The sequence below is a fragment of the Dendrobates tinctorius genome, unplaced genomic scaffold, assembly GCF_039654945.1.
Source record: "Dendrobates tinctorius isolate UK_male_01 unplaced genomic scaffold, ASM3965494v1 ptg000058l, whole genome shotgun sequence".
NCBI classification, from domain to species: Eukaryota; Metazoa; Chordata; class Amphibia; order Anura; family Dendrobatidae; genus Dendrobates; species Dendrobates tinctorius.
This window is the reverse complement of record NW_027361726.1, coordinates 2036724-2056232: the sequence shown is the minus strand read 5'-3', so window position 1 is coordinate 2056232 and position 19509 is coordinate 2036724. Positions and strand designations below refer to the sequence as shown.

General features: G+C 43.7%; 1 protein-coding gene across 3 annotated transcripts in view; it reads left to right on the top strand.

Moving 5' to 3' along the window:
- Positions 1–19057, top strand: part of SAMD4A (sterile alpha motif domain containing 4A) — a 110022-nt gene extending 90965 nt beyond the window's left edge. For 2 of the 3 annotated variants that reach the window (XM_073577938.1, XM_073577936.1), the window contains 10 exons: positions 653–916; positions 5129–5238; positions 5547–5633; positions 5773–6061; positions 6443–6528; positions 7592–7710; positions 9431–9659; positions 12861–12987; positions 15785–15868; positions 17148–19057. In XM_073577938.1, coding sequence (XP_073434039.1) covers positions 653–916; positions 5129–5238; positions 5547–5633; positions 5773–6061; positions 6443–6528; positions 7592–7710; positions 9431–9659; positions 12861–12987; positions 15785–15868; positions 17148–17176 — 1424 coding nt within the window. In that variant the 3' untranslated portion in view covers positions 17177–19057. The remainder of the gene's footprint in view (positions 1–652; positions 917–5128; positions 5239–5546; positions 5634–5772; positions 6062–6442; positions 6529–7591; positions 7711–9430; positions 9660–12860; positions 12988–15784; positions 15869–17147) is intronic. The other variant, XM_073577937.1, reaches the window with a different exon arrangement.
- Positions 19058–19509: the final 452 nt, after the last annotated feature.

Here is a 19509-nt window from a genome sequence, read left to right as displayed (position 1 = left end):
GACCTACTCTCTCCCCTTCCCCGGCGATGGATCTGGTAATGCTATTGAGCCAGATTAATTTGAATGGAACTAAACTGCAATATCATGTATAGCACATAGGTGGCAATGTTTCACAACCTCTTTTTTATTTTTTTTTTTTTTAAATCCTAAATCGCCCCTTTAATCAGAGGTGTCTTTAAATAGCTTCTCTTCTTGCCAACTTCTGGAATAAGGAGAGATTTCTGGGACTCCAAATCTGCTGGAAATCTTATGGAAATAAGCAAATTCAAGTGGGAAAAGGGTGTGGAGAGGCAGAAAATGGGCATTAAAGGGGCATGACCTCTGGAAAGCATTGTGGATACAGACAAAAACGACGGGAATTTACCCACCGGATTGACGTTCTATATTACTATGCAATCCCCAATCGGAATTGCTGTTTAACGCCACTGAAGTGAATGGAGCCAAGCTGTAATACCACGCAAAACCTATAGACCTTTTTTTTTTTTTTTTTTTTAGGACGAAATCATCCATTTTTTTTTTTTTTTTTTTTTTTTTTTTTTTTTTACTTTAATCCTGGCCAATACCCATAATTTAATCCTATTCTCTCCATTCCATTTATTAGTAATATTACCTCTTTTTTTATTTTTACATTTTTTTTTTTTTTTTTTTTCAGTTCTCTCAGGCCAGACGCACCACAGCCCCTTGAAAAGATCGGTGTCCCTTACCCCGCCCATGAATGTGCCGAACCAGCCGCTAGGACATGGGTGGATGTCTCATGAAGATTTGAGAGCTCGAGGATCTCAGGGTGTTTCATCCGATCATGCCCCTCTGTCTCCCCAAAGCAGCGTGGCCTCTTCGGGGAGCGGGGGCAGTGAGCACTTAGAAGACCCCTCTGCTGCACGTAATACATTCCAAGATGAAGGAAGCGGGATGAAAGGTGAGTGTAGTAGGCTCCCCTTGAAGGTAAATGGCCTGTTCTTTACAAGATAAGACCAGATTAGAGCAAGAACTGCAGTGTAATGCATGAGTGAAGCATGCATGAGCCTGAGCTAATGAGACAGGAGATGAATTGGAAGTGAGGGAGCACTATAAAACCACCAAGGCTTTTATGGTCACACATACTGGTATATCACATTGTCCGGCTTTCTGCCACTAGTAAATAGGCATTTGGGCCAAGAGGCGTAACTATAGTCTGATGGCCCCCACCTGCATGCGGCCAGATGTATAGTCATGCATACTCACCCCCTCCATGTAATGATGTCCCCTGTCCTGGGCCCTCTTCTGTAATGATAGCCACCCATCAAGGCCCTTTTCTATAATGATCTCCCTCCACCCACCACCCCGTCCTGGACGCCCTTCTGTAATAATGTCTCACCCCCTCCAATTCCCCTTCCTATGCCGCTTCCTGTTATAATGTCCCCTTCCCTGTCCTGGGCCCCTTTCTGTAATAATGTCCCCTCTGTCCTGGGCCCCTTCCTGTTATAATATCCCCCCCCCCCGTCCTGGGCTCCTTCGTGTAATGTTTATACACACACGTGCACGTCCTGGGGACCTTTCTGTAATAATGTGCCCCCCTGTCTTGGGCCTGTTTCTGTAATGTGCCCCCCTGTCCTGGGCCCCTTTCTGTAATGTGCCCCCCTCTCTTGGGCCCCTTTCTGTAATGTGCCCCCCTGTCTTGGGCCCCTTTCTGTAATGTGCCCCCCTGTCTTGGGCCCCTTTCTGTAATGTGCCCCCCTGTCCTGGGCACCTTTCTGTAATAATGTGCCCCCCTGTCCTGGGCCCCTTTCTGTAATAATGTGCCCCCCTGTCCTGGGCCCCTTTCTGTAATGTGCCCCCTGTCTTGGGCCCCTTTCTGTAATGTGCCCCCTGTCTTGGGCCCCTTTCTGTAATGTGCCCCCCTGTCCTGGGCACCTTTCTGTAATAATATGCCCCCCTGTCCTGGGCCCCTTTCTGTAATGTGCACCCCTGTCCTGGGCCCCTTTCTGTAATGTGCACCCCTGTCCTGGGCCCCTTTCTGTAATGTGCCCCCTGTCTTGGGCCCCTTTCTGTAATGTGCCCCCTTGTTCTGGGCACCTTTCTGTAATAACGTTCACCCCCTATCCTGGGCCCCATTCTGTAATAATGTTAACCACCCCCCGTCCTGGTCCTCTTTCTGTAATAATGTCCACACCTTCCCCCCCTGGTCCTCTTTCTGTAATAATGTCCACCCCTTCCCCCCCGTCCTTGGCCCTTTTATATAATAATGTTCACCCCCCCCCCCATCCTGGGCCCCTTTCTGTAGTAAGGTTCACCCCCCACCCCCGTCCTGGCCCCCTTTCTGTAATGATGTTTGCCCCCTGTCCTGGGCTCCATTCTGTAATAATGTTAACCCCCCCCTTCCCTGTCCTGGGCCCCTTTCTATAATAATGTACACCCCCCCCCCCTTCCCTGTCCTGGGCCCCTTTCTATAATAATGTACACCCCCCCCCCCCCCCTGTCCTGGACCCTTTTCTATAATGATGTTCACCCCCCCCCCCCTGTCCTGGACCCTTTTCTATAATGATGTTCACACCCCCCCCCTTCCCTGTCCTGGGCCACTTTCTGTAATGATGTTCACCCCTCCGTCCTGGGCCACTTTCTGTAATAATGTTCACCCCTCTGTCCTGGGCCCCTTTGTGTAATAATGTTCACCCCTCTGTCCTGGGCCCCCTTCTTTAATAATGTGCCCTCCTGTCCTGGGCCACCTTCTGTAATAATGCTCATCCCCCTATCCTGGGCCCTTTTCTGTAATAATGTGTGCCCCCCCATCCTGGGCCCCCTTCTGTAATAATGTGCCCCCCCCCCCCCCGTCCTGGGCCCATTTCTGTAATAATGTGCCCCCCCCCCCCCCGTCCTAGGCCCCTTTCTGTTATAATGTCCGTTCTACCTCTCTTTTCGGATACATGAAGAAAAAAACGATTGCTTTCACCTTCCTCCACTCTTCTATAGCCTGCAGCTGTGTTCGGCATGCCAGCTATGGACTGCGCATGACGTGGCTGACATGCGCCCTGCACGTGACTCACATGCTGGTGGCCTCTGGTTGTCCGGCAGCGTGTATTGCGGTGCAGGGAGTTGGTGAGCTGAATGTGCGTCCTCAGATCCAGCTGAAATGGGCTCTGGCGTTGGCTGCTCTCCTCCCGCATGGATCGTTTCACCCATGCTTCGGCCATTGCAAGTTAAGGCTATGGTATTTTTTTTGTCCTGTATTGCTTCAGATGGGCGCCTTAAAAATACCAGCTTGGTAGCAACATAGTAATTTGCTGTTGAAGCGACACTGATGGCCATGCGCAATTTCCACTGAAAGACTTGACAGAATTTGCACGGCTCCTGCCAGGCGCTCCGCCCCGGGTACAGATTTGTCTATCCTTCCATGTGTGCAGCATCTTTAATCCTTGCGTTTTATCCGAGAGGTCACATTTGTTGGGTCTCAGATATTCCTTATTGACAGCTGCGAGACTTCATGCCCCAGGAATGACCCGAGCTGCAAGTGGTTGTGGGGTAGACTCTGAGGAGGAGCCATGCGTGCTGTGAAAAAAATCCCCTGGCAGCTGGGTGAAGTTGTGCCGTTTGCAATCCGACAATTAAACTAATGGGTTCTAGCTGCAAGTGGTACATTTACTGCTATCGAACGCTTCCAGAATGCTTGAAGCCAGCGGAGGGGCGCACGAGGACGTCTGCTGAAAGAAAGGGGGGGAAAATGGCTGAAACACAAATATTTCTTATTAATCAGGAGAATGTGCAATTTTTTTTATTTTGTGATCTTTTTATTTCTGCTATATGTCCCCCCCCCCCCCCCCCCATACTGTGAATCACTTTTCTGAATCTAAAAAAGTGGAACGAACAATCCTGGCCCCTCTGGGCACATAAGTTCTCACACCCAAGGGTCCGCTCCCGGCACCAGACTCCTCTGTCCTCACATGCTGCATGTCTCCTTCTGTCTGTCTTCGGGTCACATTGCTTCAGTATATTCATCATTTTGGGGTTCTTTACATATTGAATAATTTTAGGCCATGTAACAATGTCCTCGATGCAGAACATAAACAATAGGAAATATACACACACTCTTCATTACTACATAATACGGCTGCTGGGAAATCAGAGCCTCTATTGTAGACTTGCAGAATTCCACACAAACGCCTGTATAAGTCGATGAGGTGTGTTGGTCGCCATTGTCGTCTGCGGTGTTGTGTCCGTTGCATGACAAATACAAACAATGTCCAATGAGCCCCATTGTCTTACAATAGGATCTTTCTGATTCTGTCAAAGTGTCTGCCATTTTGACAGAATTGGAAGAATTAGAACCAAATGCTTCCCTAACTTTTTTGGTATTAAATATGATGGACTCTGCAAATAAGAATCCTGATAGATTTATCACCAGATTTCACAAAAAAAACTGCATTCATTAGTAAATGGATATCTGATCTGATGAGGCTAGTGTACTTATTATGAATGTCTATATGAGAGTGGCTGTATAATTATATTTCAATCCACTTAGATTGATTTGTCAGCTCCTCAGTGTTCATCCTCACTGCTACTGTGGCTGCTGAATCTCCATCTACAGTACTTTGGCTAATTGAGAGCCACTCATCTCAGTGTTCTGCCTCCCTGCTACGGTTGAAACTCCACCTACCTGGTCTGATTGACAACCATTCAGTGTTCTGCCTCTCCGCTGCTGAAATCCATCTACCTGGTCTAATTGACAGCCCCTCAATGTCCCACCTTCCTGCTGCTGCTGAATCTCCACCTACCTGGTCTGATTGACAGTCCCACAGTGTTCTGCCTCCTTTCTGCTGCTAAAACCCCCCCACCCTTCTGATTGACAGATCCTCAATGTTCCTCAATCCTAATGCTGCTACTGAAATCTCACACTGCTGAGTGCAAGCTGTAGCTGTCAGGCTGGGGGCGAAGACTAAAAATCCTTGGACTCATGAGCTCATTTGATTTGACTCCTAACAAGCTGATTTCAGTTTCTGTATAATGCAGTCAGCTTTTCCTTTTCATAGTAAGTACTCCAGCCTTATTGGGTCTAAGATCTTTCTAATGTGTAGAATCTAATGATATAGCAGATTTGTGTGGGAATCCTTTTTGTTGGCTGATTTGCATTGAGTTCCACCAAACACTTGTCTTGCAGATGTGCCCGCGTGGCTCAAAAGTCTTCGTTTGCACAAGTACGCAGCCCTGTTTTCTCAGATGACCTATGAGGAGATGATGTCCCTCAATGAGTGTCAGCTGGAGGCTCAGGTACGCCAAGATTTGTTTTAATTCTATTTCTGTGATAAACTTGTCAGGACATGCTGAGAGTTGTAGTTTTGCAACAGCTGAGGAATCCCAGGTCGTGTAGAGCTGCATGTGATGACTTCTTGCTGGGTCCGGAATGGAAATCACTGGTGCAGAAAAACTGGTTGGCCTCTTAGGTTTTTTCATTCTGGGTGGTGGGCATGGAGCTAGTCCTATCACAGGCAGACTTGTATGTTTTCGGGGTTTTGGGTTTTTGAGATTTTTATAAAAAAAAAGAAATGTATGTTTATTGTTTGTTCCCATTATTTCAGAATGTTACAAAAGGTGCAAGGCACAAAATAGTTATCAGTATCCAGAAGCTGAAAGAGCGGCACGTTCTGCTGAAGTCATTGGAAAGGGTAAGTGTTCCTAGGGGACTCGCTGGTAAGAGTTTCCACCGGTCCAAGATCCCTCCAAGGTGGTGATCAAGTGTCTTCTGTGTTGATTGTGGTAGCGGGCGTCCATGTATCTCATCAGCATCATTCCTACATTGCACAGGACATCTTAGAAGGGGGCAACCTGCGGGGGCCGCTCCAAGAGCTGCACCAGATGATTCTCACCCCCATCAAAGCCTACTCCGCACAAAACTCCACTGCTGAAGACCACAGCCGGGAGTCGGACCCTCCGTCTTCATTACTAGGCATTGAGGGTCAAGGATCAGAAAGCAAAGACTCTGCTTCTGGGGGGATTCAGCAGCACCATATGGGCAACCTGGAGGGCGAGAGTGGGGGTGTCCCTTTACCTGAAGGGGATCTTCCAGGACAGTTCACAAGGGTAATGGGTAAAGGTAAGCAATGCAAACCTAGAAGGATCAACTTTAAAAGGGTTTCAATGAATGACTTTCCAAGAAAGTCGATACTATTTTTTCTCCCAAAAAAATGGCATCACTTCTGTCTACAGATTGAATGTGGTATTGCAGTTTAACCCCATTTGCTTCAGCTGAGCTGCAATACCAGACACAACCAAAGGGCAGGTGTGGTGCTGTTTTTGGAAGAATCCTGTAATTTTGTACCTTGCTGGTAGCAATAGTAGATTGAGCATGGTCTCCCCCGGAGAAACGTGAATATCAGCCACATTTATTTTTTCTCATTTTATTGACCGGTCGCCATGTATTATCAACTTTATTGTGTTTTTTTTTTTTTTTTGTTTTGTTTTTTTTTTATTCCAGTTTGTACTCAGCTCCTGGTGTCCAGACCAGATGAAGAGAACATCAGTTCGTATTTGCAGCTGATTGACAAATGCCTTATTCATGAAGTAAGTGACACTTAAAGGGGCATTTTCAGGTTATCCCCTATCTATCTTTCCAGTCTCCAATCACGTAGGGCTCTTCAGAGCCCCTTTTCTTTGGATTATATGGGTGCTTGAGATGGTGCCCCCCGTATATGGGTGCTGGCCCGGTGCATCCCCCTCCCCGTATATGGGTGCTGGCCACGGTGCACACCGCTCCCCGTATGTGGGTGCTGGCCACGGTGCATCCCCCTCCCCGTATATGGGTGCTGACCACGGTCTTGGTGATCCAGGTAATGGTGGTGATACCAACACACACATACGCAGGTCCTGATTTAACTATTGCATTCGTGTCTGTATTTTTTTCTACTTTCTGTGTTTATTTATTTTTTTGTTTTTCATCAAATTCTTCTTTTAGGCTGTGCCTATTTTGAGGTCCATTTTCTACTCAATTGTTTGTTTTTTTGTTTTTGCTCTTTATTTTTCTCTTTCCTCTGCTAACTACTGTGTGCTTTTTTTTCCTTCTAAATCCTGATGTTTTCGGTTGATTTTCATGATTTGTGACCATTTTAAAAAGTGTGCATAATATTTGCTAAACGTGATCGTGCAGCCTGGATTTATTTTTTTGCCGTGTCATTTTGAAAATTTTGGTGCAAGAAGTTCCACCAGATACCACAAACTAAGAATATGTAAGGGGGGATGCAAATGATGGCGGCAAATGGCACCCGCACAACGCTCGTGCGCTACTTTGCAGGCAGCTGGGAAGGTGGGTGGTCCCTGCGGACGTCTCTGAACCACGGATGACCTCACTAGTAATGTAGGGTATAATGCTACTCTTGAAAGTATCCAGAAATTCTTGTTTTAGGGAAGGAGGCTGCTTCATTAGATTTTGCCTATAGGACTATCCTGCCTGAAGTAGCCGAGCTTGTCCTAGCTAGATCTGCAGTGCAATTTTTGTACATATTTGCGGGATTTTATGTGTTGCAAACATTGTAACAGACTTCTGCTACACAAATACAATGTGGCAGATGCTTTCTATTGCATAGTGCTTTATTCTGGTGCAGTCCGATAAAATGATGTATTTGCGCAGGCCTTTACGGAGACACAGAAGAAGAGACTGTTGTCATGGAAACAGCAAGTACAGAAGCTATACAGGTCTTTTCCACGGAAAACCCTCTTGGATGTTGCTGGGTACCGGCAGCAGAGAAAGTAGGTTGGGTTCAGATCCCCCGTGTGCTAGTTACCTTAGTGACTGCGTTTCATCAGCTTGTTGGGAAACCCATCTCTGTCTGCAGGCTATGGGGTTTTTTCTTTCTTTCTTTTTTTTTTTTTTGTCCTTTGCAGTAAAAATTCCTGTGCATACATTAGAGCGCTGCCAGCGATCTGCAGGTCTGGGATTGGGAAGTTCTGCGCTGGAAAAACCTCCAATCCTTTTCACTTTGATCACTTCAATTAAAATTTATGACACTGATGTATTATTTTAGGAAAAGGATGAGGGGGTTTCCTCATCTCCCCCAGGCTGCAGCAGCAAGTCATTGAAATTTCAGCTGCATAACACAGGGAATGTAAATCTCCATCCCTTTTTCTTTGTAAAAGGGAAGAACTCCTAAAATTCAAATCGCTGTTCTTGAATCTCCATATGTGGGATCTGTCGTTGTTTAACGCCCAGAAGCTGCGCCAATCCTATCCGCAGGTTGTGCATTGGGGATGAGCTCCATGGGGCCAGTGTTTTACACAGGCTGCACAATGCCGCACACAACCTGTAGAGACATGGGTGGCGCTCTTTCTGAAAGAAAGCAGCCATGTTTTTCTAGCTTCATACATCCCCCTTTTAAAAAGTGGTGTTTTCAGGATTTAAACGAATATGCCTGCTTTCTTTTAAAATATGCAAAACACAAGCCGCGGAGACACCATCACATGTTTCTCAAAGCAAGCAATGACTAGCCAGGTCTTTCCCCGGGAAGGAACAACCACGGGAAGGGCAGTCTCCAATGAAGGAAACCACCTATGCCAAAACATGGTATCCATCCACTGACAGCTGTTTCGGGGTATTGCCCCTCATCAGTGTGGAGTAGGAAACTGGCTAGTAGGAGCAATGCCTAGTAGAAGACTGTGAAAAATGAGGATGATTGACCTCATGGAGATCAACATCCAACACTGCGGAGACACATCACATGTTTCTGAACGCAGTGATTCTAGAGCAAAGCCCCCATCCCTTATGGGAAATATGTAAAACATGAGAAACATGTGATGGTGTCTCCGCAGTGTTGGATGTTGATCTCCATGAGGTCATTCTTCCTCATTTTTCACTGCTTTCTTTCAAAACGCAGAGCCACCCGGATCTGCAGGTTGCGTGTGGTCGCAGCTGTGCACCATTCACTTTGAGAGCTGAGCTACAATACCAGGCACAATTTTGTAGGCATATATGGCGCAGTTTTTGGAGAAAATGAGTTTTTCTAATTTCATTATACCCCTTTAATGTTGCATCCATCTAGTTGTTGCATGATAATGGCAGCCATTGCAGTGTTTGGACACCCAATTGTGCACAGACCCTCAGCTAACTCCTTCTGGCGTTCTGCTGTGATGGTGGCCCTCTAGTCCTTGCTTTATTTCCATGCACAAGGAGGCTCAGTATGAACAGAAATAAGACCCAACTACGATAAGGAACTGTAACATTGCATATGATTGCAAGAAAGGAGCCCTAGTCTCTACTCGCTGAGGAGTAGCTGGAATAGGAAGTTATCTGCAGAAAATACAGATCTGTTCTATAGGGCCACCTATAGGTGTCAATAGACATTTTCCTTCTAGAAGAGAGCTAATTTACATAAATTAACCAGTGTTGCATCTGGGGCTACATTTTCTAAAACTAATGTAAGTTTGTTTTCTTGTGTGGATTTTGTTGTAAATCTCTAAATGTCACCGTCACCAGAACCAGCGTTGACGTCTTCATTGGCAGCCGAGGGTTTGGACAGTCCAACTCGTTGCCCACAGCTGGATCTGTGGGCGCAGCAATAGCAAGAAGAAACCCCCGGCAGTTTCAGCTCCCCTCCCGGAACCTACCCAGCACACGGCTTGGTTTGCTGGGTCCAAGCAGCCTCCTGGGGGCGACGCAGCGAACAACGTCCAACAATCCTGCAATGCTGAAGCAGGGGAGACAGGTTGGTGCACCAGAATATTCGAATTCATGTCCTAAAGGGGAAATCTTTGGAGGGCTGCATTACTTGGTGTGGGACCAAAAGAACTGATTCCAGCTCTATTTTCTTGATATTGCCATAATAAAAACAACTATGTCTGCATCATAAGATGCCGGACTATTGGCGTTTTATATTGGTAGGAAGCTAAGTCTTTGCTGCAGTCTACCTGTACAACAACTACGGGGCCCTAAAGAGTCGCTGCTCTTGGTGCAAAATATTCTTGGAGGCAGAGATGTAACTTTATGTTCATGGGCTTCAATGCAAAATCTGCAAAACTGCCTCAACCTACCACGGACTACTTATACTGGTGTCTTATGGCAGGACATCTAAGGGGTGACGTTTCTCACTTATCAGTGTGAGGAGGCTTATAAGCCATGCAATGCTCCTAGGAAATTTGCATATTATGGCAGGAGGACATTGGGCCGGACGTGACCCCTCCTTATAGCTACTTCAGCGATGTATAGAATGGAGCTAACCATCCCAACCTTCCCGCCTCCAACCCCCCCCCAAATATTCAGTTATTTTTCAATGTATTTATTTTTGTCACATCAGTGTCCTTTTTTTTTTTTTTTTTTCTCATGTTTTGGAACCTAAATTACAAACACTACGACGCCACGATAAAATAAGTAGGAGCCGGCCCTCCCGGACACATGATTACTTAACCATGTTCTATTTTTTCCACATGTCTGGATCCTTTTAAGGAAATAAAAAAAAAAAAATGTAGTGAGAACAGATTGCAGGCATTTCCTGTATTCCCTGCAGAGGGGGGTACCAAAGGGGCCGCAAAGAGATTTTAAACTCTGGAACCAGGAGTGGACCAGGTGCAAAAAACCGCTCCAGCTGAAAAAAAAAAATGTACTTTTAGGTGGGAAGTATGGCTTTTGTCATTATAGTGGTGCTGGCCCTTTAAGAAAACATATTTGGCCAAAAGCTCCTTCTAACTACAGATGTGGAGGAAGAGAAGGCTTTATAATAAATCTATTTCTGGGATACACGTTGGTCCAGAGGTGTTGCCTGGAAAAATTAGGATCGGCATTATGAAGCCTAGATTTGTAAGATGCAATAATTAAACTCCCTGTTAGTTATATCCCATACTGTTCGTTACCTATAATGCCCGTTTATTATGTAGCACTCTACATGACCTGTTGGGCTTTAATTAAATTCTATATTGCAGTTTGTCTTCTGTTATCAGCCATTTCAAGCTAGAACATACTTGACTGTAGTGTGCTCTTCATGGATTTACCCATAATTTCGGGGGCCCCATACTGGCAATATTTTCGGACCCCCCTGACTCCCAGCTCCTCCACCGTCCACTCTTGGAAAAACTCCACATCTGCACCATGTTCTCACCAATCACACATACATAGCCAGCAGCTTTTGTTTTAGCCAAAAGATTTTTTAAGTCACACCCACGACAAGGTAGACTCTTTTGGCCGGGCCCTACTCTACTCTACTCTACTCTACTCTATTAAACATTTGTTAAAATAGCCAACACTCTCTTTTAGGTATATTTTTTTTTTCTTTAAGGGAATGAGTCTCCGCCTGGATGGCGGTGATATGATTGCTAAGACTCTCAAGTATACCCGGCATAAGGAGTATTGGGGGAGGGGGGAGGGGGGGATAGCTTTGATTGTATTACTACAAGATATGTGAATTGTTACATGTATATTGATATCCACTGTTTATTGTTTAAAATCTTTTGAAACCTAAATAAAAATAACTGGTTTAAAAAAAAAAAAAGGGAATGAGTCACATACATTTTTTTTTTTTTAATTACCAATAATGCCACATGCAAGGAACAAATACCGCCGTACCATGACCAGACAACATATTACCACTACATAGTGACCAAATACTACAATACTGATGGTTATTAAAAAAAAAAAACCCACAATGCTAATATTACCACAATACACATGAGCTCTGTATATAGTATACAGTGTATAGCGACAGATAATACAGTGATCATCAGTGACATTATACACGAGATCTGTATATAGTGTCAGTGTACAGGTAATAGTGATCACAAGTGACATTATACACAGGATCTCTGTATATAGTGTACAGGTGATATAGTGATAACCAGTGACATTATACATAAGAGCTCTGTATATAGTGTCCATGTACAGGTAATGCAGAGATCACCAGTGACCTTATACACAGGAGCTCTGTATATAGTGTTATAGTGTTAGTGTACAGGTAATACAGTAATGGCCAGTGACATTATGCACAGTAGTCCCGTATATAGTGTACAGTCTAAGTGTACGGGTAATAAACTGACTTGCTGGTGACGTCTCTAGCTGAAGTAATTAATCTTTCCTTTTCTTCTTCACCCAGCGCAGACTGCCATCACTTCTTCCAGCCAGGACTCATAACTGCAAAAATGAGTTTTCTAGAGCACCGCTTCCAGAGCAAATTTCCCTAATTTCTACAGTATGCAGCTGAATAAAGACGTGCACCCACCGTTAATTTATAATTAGTTATTATGCAGCCCACGATTCCAAATATAAATTATAATCCACCACTGTGCCCCCACTAACTATACATAGCCACTTTCCCACCCAATAGATATATCAATTAATTAGTCCCTGTACTCTTTCCCCAGTTAATTACCGGTTACCAGACTCTGCATCCTCAACATCCCCTATTCTGTACCTCATCCCCAATTCATTATATTTACATACCCCCCTCAGTCCAAATTCATTGTCATGACCTCTCTCTCCAATCCCCACCCTACATTCATTATCAACTGCTTGCCCACCCTTAATTTATCATGATTTGATGCCCTCCACTCTGTTCATTATCATTTGCTGTTCTCCACTCCCAATTTATCATTATGCGTCACCAGCACGTCACAGGAGAGGTGGAGGGAGCCCTGGAGATGCACGACCATCTTGTTTTGATGGCTGTGCAGCACTAGGAAATCTCCCTGAGTTGAGATGTGTGCCGCCGATGGCGGGTCACAGTATATTGTTATACTCTGGGGCCCTGTGAGCAGAATCACAAGAGGGGGCCCACTAAGGGCAGTAATGCTCTGATGGCAGCGCTGCCCATTGGTTGCCACACATGTGCCAGGGACTGGGCATGGTGCCTTTTTGTGCAGTGTTCTTGACCCCTTTTTGTACCATCTGCTCAGTTATGGTTCCTTCTTGGTTTTCCCAATAGAATCTGTGGTTCGCCAACCCTGGTGGGAGTAATAGTATGCCAAGTCGATCTCACAGCTCCGTGCAAAGAACGCGCTCACTGCCTGTCCATACCTCCCCACAGACAATGCTTATGTTTCAACAGCCAGGTAAGCGTTTTGCATGCTTAATATCTAAGGTCTTGCATTTTTCTGATACACTGGTCCAAATCGCCTCCATAGACCGAGAGAAATGATAAAATTCTGCTTACCAGCAGTGACCACTAGAGGGAGTTCATTGCATGCGGTTTTATTACATTCAGAATTTATGGGAAGCTCCCCCTAGTGGTGGCTTCTGTAGATACACTTTGGTAGAGAACCTCCTATATTCTAGAGGGTTTGTCCAACTGGAATAGAATTGCACAGTACTAGGCATGTGGATAGATTTTAGCAAATCCCATCTTCATGTCGCAGATTTTTCAGCAAGCATTAAAAAAATAGATACTCTCTCTCTCTATCTATCTATCTATATTTTATCTACAGTGGGTACGGAAAGTGTTCATACCCCTTTTAATTTTTCACTCTTGTTCCATGGCAGCCATTTGGTAAATTCAAAAAGTTATTTTTTTTTTTTCTCGTTAATGTACATTCTGCGCCCCAGCTTGACTGAAAAAAAACAAATGTAGAGATTTTTGCAAATTTATGAAAGAAAAACTGAAATCACATGGTCATAAGTATTCAGACCCTTTGCTCAGTATTGAGTACACACACCCTTTTGGGCTAGTACAGCCATGAGACTTCTTGGGAATGATGCAACAAGTTTTTCACATCTGGATTTGGGGATCCTCTGCCATTCTGCCTTGCAGATCCTCTCCAGTTCCGTCAGGTTGGATGATCAACATTGGTGAACAGTCATTTTCAGGTCTCTCCAGAGATGCTCAATTTGCTTTAGGTCAGTGCTCTGGTTGGGACAATCAAGAATGGTCAGAGTTGTTCCAAAGCCACTCCTTTGTTGTTTTAGCTGTGTGCTTAGGGTCATTGTCTTGTTGGAAGGTGAACCTTCGCCAAGTCCAGCGCACTCTGGAAGAGGTTTTCATCCAGGATATCTCTGCACTTGGCCGCATTCATGTTTCCTTCAATTGCAACCAGTCGTCCTGTCTCTGCAGCTGAAAAGCACCCCCATAGCATGATTCTGCCACCACCATGTTTCTCTGTTGGGATTGTATTTGGCAGGTGATGAGCAGTGCCTGGTTTTCTCCACACATACTGCTTAGAATTATCACCAAAAAGTTCGATCTTCGTCTCATCAGACCAAAGAATCTTATTTCTCATAGTCTGGGATTCCTTCATGTGTTTTGTAGCAAACTCTATGTGGGTTTTCATATGTCTGGCACTGAGGAGATTGTAGTATGGTGTGGAACGTAGCGCAGCCGTTGTGAAGTGGTGCACAAGTAGGTTCCTAAGCCAGTATATATAAGAATGAAACTTGGCACAACTTAATAGGATAATCCAAAAGAAAATTTTATTGCAGTCAGTCCGTACAAAGACTATAGACGTTTCAGTCCCATATGGACCTTCATCAGTTTATTGATCATATGCAAAAAACAAAATAACGAAAAATAAACATAATGTCAAAATAACAAATTAAGGTATAAAGCAGCTTAAAAAAAAAACTAATAACATGGGGCTCTTCTCCCACGATTGCTCAGTTTGGCTGGACAGCCAGGTCTAGGAAGACTTCTGGTGGTCCCAAACTTCTTCCATTTAAGGATTATGGAGGCCACTGTGCTCTTAGTAGCCTTGAGTATGGCAGAAATTCTTTTGTAACCTTGGCCAGATGTGTGCCTTGCCACAATTGTCTCTGAGCTCCTTGGCCAGTTCCTTTGACCTCATGATTCTCATTTGGTCTGACATGCACTGTGAGGTCTTATATAGACAGGTGTGTACCTTTACAAATCAAGTCCTATCAGTTTAATTAAGCACAGCTGGACTCCAATGAAGGAGTAGAACCATCTCAAGGAGGATCACAAGGAAATGGACAGCATGTGACTTAAATATGAGTGTCTGAGCAAAGAGTCTGAATACTTATGACCATGTGATATTTCAGTTTTTCTTTTTTGATAAATTTGTAAAAAATTTCAACATTTGTTTTTTTTCAGTCAATATGGGGTGCAGAGTGTACATTAATGAGAAAAAAATGAACTTTTTTAAATTTACCAAATGGCTGCAATGAAACAGAGTGAAAAATTTAAAGGGGTCTGAATACTTTCCATACTCACTGTATACTCACAGTACAACACACAGCCTGCACGCACACTATACACAGGTGACATACATATAATACTCACATTACAACACAGGTTGCACTCGCACTATACGCAGATGACATACAGCATGTCCATTTGTGTTGCAGATTTTTTCTTAGTGGATTTTGATGGTGTTGAAGTGAATGGAAAATGGTTTTGCAGCAGAAAATGTGCCTGCCTCATGTGGTTTCTACCAATGCAAATTTTGCAACAATTTTACTTCTAATGTATATTAAACTTAGTGTTATTAGGGCAAATGGTAACGACTGAATAAATTGGTGTGAAGTTTGCATATTGTCTAATGATTGTTTTTTTCCCTCTACTCTGAGGGTACATTAGACCAGTGACTCTACAGCTATTGTAATACTACAGGTCCCAGCATACCCTGAGAGTCACTGCTTTGCAGCAGGTAGAAATTTGTAAAATTGGGCAAAACTGCTTGCTTTTCTCTACCAGAACGTTAAATGACAAGTTCATCTCTGGATTTTCCACCTTTTAATATCTTTGTCCTAATGATTTAATAATGCACCTGTTTTTTATATTTAGCGCTTTGTGGTCCGGCCTCGTAATAGCAAATTCCTCGTCTGCGAGGGACTGATCGTGTGACAGAATTTCTAAAAATTGAAACATTGGGTCTCTTTTTCTTTTTTCTCCATCTCCAGATTTTCCAATACCAGCAACCGAACCTGATATCAATAACCGTCTGGAATCGCTGTGTCTGAGTATGACTGAGCATGCTCTGAGTGGTAAGCATTGCAAATATAGCTCAGCTAAAAATACCCGGGGAGGAGACGGCCCAGAAGAGGAATGTCTGCCAGACGTAATACATGTTCAAAATGTCTATTTTCTGGCTTTGCTTTGTAAATCCGGCCAATGAAATCACCACTTACTAGACTACAGAGGAGTCTGCTGTTTGGAGTCCTGCAGCAGGAAAGCTCTGGCGGTCCAATGATAGAATGTCAGTCTGCAGCTGCCAAAGTCAGTTTTGTGGTGGGCCGAGGTATGTGAGGTTATTGCAAAGCAGGATCTGGTGTAACAGCAAAACAACATGTCTGTACACTGTGTGACTGCAGGAGGGAGACGCACACAACCTATTGCCATTGCTGAGCACTAATTTGGTAAATCGGGTGCAGTTTTCCAGCCTGAGATCAATGGTGTGTCTCATAATTCCCTGCGGTCAGAAAGGACAGGGAAACGAGGGCAGATGGGGAGTCTGAAATTAGGAGCAAGGTCAGTCCACTAAAATCCACCAAATGGGCTATAAAAATGTTTAAACCTCAGGCCCCTTGTAGTGAGTGCACAGAAGCGCATACCTGGTGTGTATTCCCAATCCACAATTCCACAGACCGAAAATCTCCTGTGTATTAGTGTGTGGCCTTTTTTGTGCCCCTCTCCTTTTGTGCGGCTTTTCTCTCACGGGCCATCTCTCTGCCCCCCACCCCCAAACATGGCACTTTTGTGTGGCCTTTTATCCTGTGCTCCCCTTTGTGGTCTCTCACTGCACTTTCCTCCACTATCCTTGCTCATGCTTTTTTTTTCCCCCATGTGGCCATTATACTCGGCCTCTCTGCACACATCTTCCCCCCCCCACAATGCATCCTGCCCCTTTGCAACTTCTTACCACCATTGAGCAGCCTTCCTCTCTGAGACCCCTTGTGCAGCCCTTTTCTCGGGTAACCCTGGTGTCTGTCTGCCATTCCCCTTCCTCTTTCCTGCATGACATTTCTCTCTGTGACCCCCACCTTCCATGTTCTGGGGCCTCCTCCATCCTGGAGATTTTGGAGTTCCCTAATAGCCATTCAGCAATACTTTCTAACCCAGGTGGTAATTTATACATGTAATCTTTGTGCCCATCTCCTCTATTTATGGGTGGGATGGTGGCCACCACCTAACATTTTGCTCTCTTCTGTAGCTACCCATCTAACTATCACACCTACTGGCCTAACATGCAACAGCAATGATGAGGTTAACCTGAAGTTTTCACTGCCCTCAATACATCTTGTTTCTTTTTTTTTTCTTTTGCAGATGGTGTAGACAAAACATCCACTATCTGATGCGAAACGGTACTTTGTGGCAGCGCTGGGCGTAGCACACGGAACTGCTGGTGCAGTGTTGGGTTTTGCTCACTCTCTCTTCCCTGGATGCGCCAAAACAATTTTGCCTCCCCCCTCGTTATTGTAGAAAGACAGACAATTGGAAACCTAAGCTGAGCTTGCAAGGGAAAAAAATAGCTATTTTGTTACTTCGTGAAATGAAAATATAAACTTTTCCATTTGATCAGTTTCCTGAATGAAAAGCTTCATGTTATGAGCGGGAAACGCATGAAATGTGATCGGCAAGAAATTTTGCTGCCGTTGGACAAAACATGTCTGACCCATCACTGGGGACCTGACATGTGACCAAACAATAGAAGAAGGAAGAGGTTTTTGTTCTGCTGCATTTTTTTCCCGATACATTTACAGTATTTTGAATTCGTTTTCCCCCTTGGGTAAAAAAATAACAAAAAAGAAAACAAAAACACAAATTACTCATGTTTACAAGTTAAAGGGTACATCGGTTTTTCAGGTATGCCTTCTGTATCTAAATATTCATAGATTTATTTTTTTTTAATTATTAGCAGCCGGTTTGCGTCATGTAAGAGCCAAAATTTTCTTATGGAAATAGAAAGTGTCTTCAAGGTTTTGGGTCCGCAGGGGCCATTATTTTTTTTTTTTTTTGTCAGATAGGCCTATGTGTAGCTAACCATAGATATCAGAAGAAAGTCTGCCCTCTCTTGGATGGCTGGTGTCCCCACTGACCTGACAATTGGCGTAATAATAAAAAAAAAAAAAAATTCAACCAATTCACTTTTAAGAATAGCTAATTAAAAAAAGAAAACTGGGTAAAAAAAATTGGGGGTCAAACTTCTAATGTCTATGGGCTGCTTTGTGGGGCCAATTAAGTCGGGGTGAAGATTTGGGGTGTTTATGGAAAGTCGTGGAACGTGAAAAGAAAAGAGCAGAGTTGTTTTTCTCTTTGGGTTTTTCTTCTGTTTTTATTTTTTGTCTCTGAAGAAGACTTTGCTGAGCATCCTCGTCCTCTGCTTGATTTGGAATTGTATCATTTCAAAGTTTTTATTGTGCAGTTTTGACTGTTTTTACCTTTTTGTATTTTTTTTTTTTTTTTTTTTTTTTTGAGGAGTGCAAAGGCAATTCAGCTGTTGGTAGTTTTGAAATAAATGCTGCTGATGGGATTTTAGTGCTGCTTATGGAGATTCGTACATATATTTGCCAGAGGCAAGAAAAGTACTAATTACATACTCTAAAGTAAAGCAAATATTGCTGTAATAACCGCTCTGCATCTGCTAAATGACAGCGCCTGGTCATAGATGGGATTCCAAAGTCTCCTGCTCATTCCTCCACTGGGCCATCCTTGGAGAAACATTTTTTTTTTTTTTTTTTTTTTTTTTTTTTTAAGTCATTTTTTCCAAAATGAATGGCAAGCTTAGCCATGAACAATGTGATTATTAGCATAATATTTTGTACCAAGTGTTATTTTCCCTTGTAGTGGCCAAATGTCAGTGCATCTGCAGCCAGACTTAAATGGACGATATAGGAGAAAATGGTGAATGCACACAGGGCTGTAGGTCCCCTAACCTGTTGTCTGGTGCTTCTGTGAGGTACCATAGTCATCGCCCGAGAAGCAATGCTTCTACTGGCATCCACTGGAACTTGCAGTCATTATTTTTATTTTATTTTTTTTTTAACAGATTCATTAGGAATTAATGAAGACAAAGACAACCTTAGAAAATGAAAGGGTCATGATACAGATTGAGCCCATAGCGGGCTGTGGGCACAATACAACTAGTACAACTAGTATGGCTGTGTGCATGATATTGCCCAAATGCAGAAAATACATTAATACATTCGACTGTTATTAAAAACATTCAAAAAGTTTTTATTGGCTTCTGACTTTCTAGGAACAGATACTCTTGCCATGTCATTGCATGGCTAGTATTGATGACCCCTTACTGATGGAAGAACGTATGTAACTATAGAATATACATTCTCTATTTGACCATATTGTCAGTCCAATCAATTTTTGTTTTTTATTGTGACAAAAATTGGGACTTCATCCTATCGGGAAAAAACATTCCCAGAAAGTTCATAACAAATGCGCGTACCTGAAATCTCCAAAACAAGGCGGGGAAATAAAAAGAAACCTACAACTGCTGTGGTTGGGACATAACCCATGTTACATGCTATATCTACGTGTTTTATACATTGGCAAAATCAAACTTGATTTCCCTTATTCTGTCAGAAAAGGAAATTTTATTTATTTTTTTTTGTCTACAATAGAATTTTTATTTTGTGGCAAATTTTTTTTGCGCCAAAGTGTGTTCACATGG